The sequence below is a fragment of the Polypterus senegalus genome, chromosome 12 (genome assembly GCF_016835505.1).
Source record: "Polypterus senegalus isolate Bchr_013 chromosome 12, ASM1683550v1, whole genome shotgun sequence".
Classification (NCBI taxonomy): Eukaryota; Metazoa; Chordata; class Cladistia; order Polypteriformes; family Polypteridae; genus Polypterus; species Polypterus senegalus.
This window is the reverse complement of record NC_053165.1, coordinates 142,166,397-142,172,396: the sequence shown is the minus strand read 5'-3', so window position 1 is coordinate 142,172,396 and position 6,000 is coordinate 142,166,397. Positions and strand designations below refer to the sequence as shown.

Genomic DNA, 6,000 nt, shown 5'->3' with positions numbered 1-6,000 from the left:
GAAATTCAATACACAGTGAAGGCCACTGGGGGGCAGGAGACTCGCTTGGTCCCTTCGCTGGCTTTCGATCCCGAAGGAGAAAACTTTTTCTTTTCTTTTTCATTGTCCGTGTGTACACGTCATGGAAAGTATTGCACTGTCCTCGAACCGACAAGTCGCCTAATCGTGACGATGAGGCCGGAATGAGAACGGCTTGGAGGCTCATTCACGACGGACCTTTCCCACTGGAAGAAAAATAGGAGAGAGAGGAAGGAAGGAAGGAAGGCAAGCAGGCAGGCAGGCTCTTTTTTGTTGTTTAAGGAAGCGCCTTTACAAAGGAATCGTGTGTCACCCACAATGCACTAGGGAATACGAACTACTCGTCTCCGAGTCGGACGCCAGCACTTCTGTCTGCTGACTTTTGTTTTGGGGTCGGGGATTGTTGTTGTTTCACTTGTATTGGAGCTTCGGGAAAAAAAAGAAGGGAACCGGCAAGGCGCCAGGATGAAGGCACGCACCCGGGTGTCAGCGGTGCTCTCGTGAACATGCCGCCGACTGCGCCTCGTATTATCGGGAGGCCTGGCTGGAGGCAAAGTCGCTGCTGACGTGACGCTGTCACCCCTGTTTCCCCCCCCCTCTCCTGCCGCCGACTCTGTGGCTCGCGTCGGGTAACGAGCCGCCAGTGCAACATGAAACGCAAGCGGAGAGCGATCGCCTGACCTGTCTTTGACACGAATCCGCCTTTATTTTTGTGAAATCGCACGGTAACGGGACGTCCGTGTCGTGTTACTTTAGTAGATGAGTGGAGCCTCAATTTCAACACGTCCCAATAACAAACGGATAGAATCGTGTGATACCCTGCTGATCCCAAGGGTTTAAACACACTGACATTTATTGTTGTTTTTTATTTTTTGTTCACTTGGAGCAATGCCTACTTTCTGCGGGCTTGAGCATTCCGAAATGTAGAAGGACAGTTGAATTCCATGACTTGCTTGTGATCATTCCAAAAGTTAAAGTGCTGACTGTTTGATTCCTTTCAGTTCTTCCTAGACGGGTGGCCTTTACATATTTTGTTGGTTTTTTTTTTTTGAGAGAAAAGTAACTTCTCCAAAGCCGCCCGTCCAATTCCTCTCTGCTGTTATTTATTTATGAGGAGGGCCACAAGCATATCACTTCTTGCTCAGCAGGAGGCTTGCTGAAAGTTTTGTTAACTTTATCTGAAGCCACAGGAATACGTAACCTTTTTAGCATAATCATGTCTTTAAAAGCCAAGGCACTTTACAGCTTCCAGAGTGAAAACAAAGAGGAGATCAGTATTTATGAAAACGAGGAGCTGGTCATATTTGATGAGAACTCCCTAGATGGATGGCTCCAGGGTCAGAACAGTCGAGGCGAGAAGGGCTTGTTTCCTGCTTCTTATGTGGAAATCATTAGACCGCAGTCTAATTGTGGCTTTGCAGAGTACTCCGCCAGCCCATCTAGCAGCAGTGATGCATCCTTCTTTAGCGCTGCAAGCTCGCCACCTTTCTATCATCAACGAGGATATGAAGACGAGGATGACGACGACTGGGATGACTGGGATGATAGTTCCACGGTAGTGGAGGAACAGTCTAGACCAGAGGATGGAGCCAATGGATATTCCAAGCCGCATTTTGCCAATTCCAGTGTGCAGTACAGGGTTAAACCCACCCTGGAGCATCAGGACAGTATATCGAGTTCAAAGAGGGGTAGTATGGTGGGTAAGAATCTGAACCGCTTCTCGAACTTTGTTCGATCAGGCGTAGAGGCCTTCGTTTTGGGCGATGTGCCAGTCATTTCTAAAAATGTAGAATCGTACACAATTGACATGGGCGGGCAAGGTCCACAATGGAAGGCCAATCCTCAGCCGTTCATGTGCTCCATTGAGGAGCCCACCAAACAGACCAAGTTTAAAGGTATTAAGACCTACATTTCCTACCGCGTCACCCCGAGCCACACAGCAAGGCCAGTTTACAGACGCTATAAGCACTTTGACTGGCTTTATAACCGACTACTTCACAAGTTCACAGTCATCTCTGTTCCTCACCTACCTGAGAAACAGGCGACGGGTCGCTTTGAAGAAGATTTTATTGAAAAGCGTAAGCGGAGGCTCATCCTCTGGATGAACCACATGACCAGCCACCCGGTCCTCTCACAGTATGAAGGCTTTGAGCACTTTCTACAATGCGCCGATGACAAGCAGTGGAAGCTGGGGAAGCGTCGAGCTGAAAAAGATGAGATGGTAGGCGCAAGTTTTCTGCTTACTGTCCAGATTCCGACTGAGCATCAGGACTTGCAAGATGTGGAGGAGCGTGTTGACTCGTTCAAGGTGTTTGCGAAGAAGATGGACGACAGCGTTCTGCAGCTCACCAACGTGGCTACGGAGCTTGTCCGCAAGCACATGGGTGGCTTCCGCAAGGAATTCCGTAAGCTCGGAAATGCCTTCCAGTCAGTGAGCCAGGCTTTTGGTTTGGACCCACCCAACTGCTCTGATGCCCTCAACAAAGCCATCTCGGCCACAGGCCAAACGTACGAGGCTATTGGAGAATTGTTTGCAGAGCAGCCCAAGAATGATTTGTACCACATGTTGGACCAGCTGTCTTTGTACCAGGGTTTACTGTCCAACTTCCCAGACATCATCCATCTTCAGAAAGGTAGCGTTCTTTTCATTTCCTAGTCTTTTTTAAAAAAATTTTAGTAGAGGGTGGAGGTTGGTGGTGTTACTTTTGGGGTTATGCTTTGTCATATGCAGTGTTTTAAAGTTTAAATCCAAGAGGAAGCCTCATAGGAATATGATGCTGACAGATACTCCGCCGGGACATTTTCTTCTGTGCTGCTGATACGGGGCCCATTACCGTCAAGTTGTTTAAATCAACAAGCCACTTGCCAGGGCTGCATTTGTGGAAAGGTGCCAGGAAGTCGGCAGTTTCAGTTTCTAGGTAAAATTTAAAAAAGAAGTGCAGGGGGTGGTCCAAGAGTTGCCAAATTTTTAACTAGCCTGTCAGTGGGGACTTTTCTTGTTGCAATCATGTACACAAACATTTGTTGGCCTCTTCATTTTTACAGATGTTTCTCTTTTTGTTTTCATGTCGCACTGCGAAGTGAAAGTGGAAGTTCAGCTTTTTTTTTGTGAGGTGGAATCGAGCAAACCCAATTCTTAGTTGAGCTTTGATTCTTCAATTAATAAGCAATACTTGATTCAGTATAGTGACTTTCACTGGTCTCCCAGTTTTCACCAAACTGCCGCTCGGGTACATATAATAAATTAAACCCACCAAAATTATGAAAGTAGAAGTTCGTCTGCAGATAACTGTCATTGTTGCCACTGGCTTGGTGATGGAGTGCTCTGTTAAAGTCACTACAGCAGTGTAAACTGCAGAGAGTCTGAGTTTGTGGAGCATCTTTACATCAAGCCCCATCACAAGCCGTTGGCAAAGATCTTATGCCTTGGCATGCACTTGCCCTTCAAATTCCAGTGACACACTCCATTTATATTTTAATTTTCACTACACTTCTACATGTAGAATGTGCCACGTTGGTTAGTTATTCTATTTCTGTAAAGTGGATTTCCACTTATCATCATTGTGTTGCAGCAGTGGTGGGTGACTTGTTATTTGGTCAGGGCAGATTCTTAAAATGCCAGGGTTGTTGCAGGGTATCGCCTCTGAATGATGTTTGTAAATGAAATGGCACCTTGTTGGGTGTGATGATGACACACAGCGTAGCAGCATTCTTGGGTGTGACTGCTGTGTCTGTCGTTGTCCGTGTGGATGTTGCTTGCTCTCCCCATGTCGCTGTCGGGTTTCCTCACTCATACCACAATGTGCTTTTAGTGCCTTGGAGTCGGACTTGTGTGGATATATCCCATCAATGGATTAGCACCCTGGGGTCTTGTTCAGAAAACGGACGCCATCTCCTTCTTGTTGTTTGTTTTAGACTGGCCTGCCACTACTGCAAACCCTGAACTTGAGGTTTGTGGGGGTAAGGCAAGTTACACCAGGGTCTTAAAAAATTAGAGTAGGTGCCTAATCTTAAAAAGAAGTGGTGTCCGCTTTTTGAACGAGCGCCGCACCCTGAGCCGGTCTGCTTCCTGGAACACACCCAGCGCTGCCAAGGTAGGCTCGGCCACACCTCAACCTTGAATTGGATAAAGCAATTTTAAGAGAGCTGTCTTAAGTTAAAAGTACCATTCCAAAAAACATTACAGTTCTACTGGCCTGACTCAGTTCTACACACGTACGACAGTTTGGTGAGATCATTTTGTGCATGCAGAGGAGAGATGAGGGGAAAAGAATGTTGAGGATGGACCCACCAGGCAAGGGGAAAAGAGAAAGGCTAGAGAGGAGGTTTGTGGATGTGGCGTGAGAGGACATGGAGGCAGTTGTGTGGCAGAAAATGATGTAAAAGACGGGGATTGATGGAGATGGATGGTCTGCTGTGATGACCACTAAATGGGAGCAGCTGAAACAACAAGAAGAAGACCAAGACAAGTAATACTGCATAGGAGTATCCATGTACTTCAGACAATCAGTCATTATCCAACCCGCTATAGTCTAACACAGGCCAGCATAGGGCGCAAGGTAGGAACAAATCCTGGGCAAGGGCGCCAACCCATCGCAGGGCACAAACCAAGCACACACTAGGGACAATTTAGGATCGCCAGTGCACCTAACCTGCTTGTCTTTGGACTGTGGGAGGAAACTGGACCACCATGTACTTCAGCAGCATACCAAACACAGCAGTAAGAGACACAACTCGAAGGCAAAAGACAATTTATGAGGAACATAAATGATTTAAAATGTAAACATTTTGAAAAGAAATCAATAACAAAGAAATGGTTACAACTCTTACCATTGAAGCAGAAACTGCTATGTATTTTTAAAATGAGTAAAAAAGATATTAACTCTTAATATCACGGGAAATTCTAGTTTGTAAATACTAAAAAGATCTTTGCCCATAATCATTTTAAACCTTCTTATAGGATTAACTTCACGTATGATAGCCCTTGTAACACGTTCCTATCTTGTGGTATTATGTCATGGATCTAAATTACAAAGTAGAGGAGAAATGTAATTATACTGAAGCTGAAAATTCAAATCTGATTACCAAATTACTTAAGTAGTTAGAAAGAGTCCAGGACTTAGCTTTAGATAATGCAGTACAACGGTGAGTTTAACATGACGCCTGTTATAAAGCCGTTAAATCAATTTAAATCATTTTTTTGGTGGTAAGAGACCAAATTGAGAGTTTTTAAGAAACGCTGGAAAGTATAATTTCCTGGAGGTAAGTAGTGGAGACAGCAAGAGATGTGGGCTGATGTTATTATAAAGAGAGAGGTTCTGATTCAGTTTCTTAATACATTTTTGAATTATTTTTACTATATTTAATTGTTAAAGCTTGAATTGCAAAGGTTACACAACAGTGCCATTGATAGATTTCACTGACCAATCCAAATATGTTCTTCCAGTTTTCTTTAAATTGATAGATAAATGATTCAACTGTAACCAAGCATGCAGTACAGCAAGACTGGAAAGAAGGTTTGAGTTAATAACAAACAATTCAATCCGAGCAAAACTTGACGGTATCATCAGCATGTAAGAGGAGACTAAAGTGAGATTGAAGTGTTTAAAATTATGAAGGGAATTAGTACAGTGGATTAAGACGGTTACTTTAAAATGATCCATCTATTATCCAACCCGCTATATCCTAACTACAGGGTCCCGGGGGTCTGCTGGAGACTCCTCAAGAACACGGGGACACAGTCGGAGACTTGTTAAGGGTGAATTTCACACAAACATTAGGAAGTTTTCTTGACACTCAGAACCATAAACAAGTGACCAAGTAGTGTGGTAGGACTTTACGGACCATCATTTGATGTGTGTTTTTCTTTTTTTTTTTTTTAAACAACAATTGGATAGGACTGGCGAGCGTTGTTGGACCGAATGGCCTGTTCTCATCTAGATTGCTCTAATGCTCTAATAAAAGATGAGTATTTATAAACTG

General features: G+C 44.4%; 1 protein-coding gene across 1 annotated transcript in view; it reads left to right on the top strand.

The window, feature by feature from the left end:
• Positions 1 to 6,000, top strand: part of snx33 (sorting nexin 33) — a 29,441-nt gene continuing 23,441 nt past the window's right edge. The window contains exon 1 of the mRNA XM_039773655.1: positions 1 to 2,651. Within this exon, the coding sequence (XP_039629589.1) occupies positions 1,235 to 2,651 (1,417 nt within the window). The 5' untranslated portion in view covers positions 1 to 1,234. The remainder of the gene's footprint in view (positions 2,652 to 6,000) is intronic.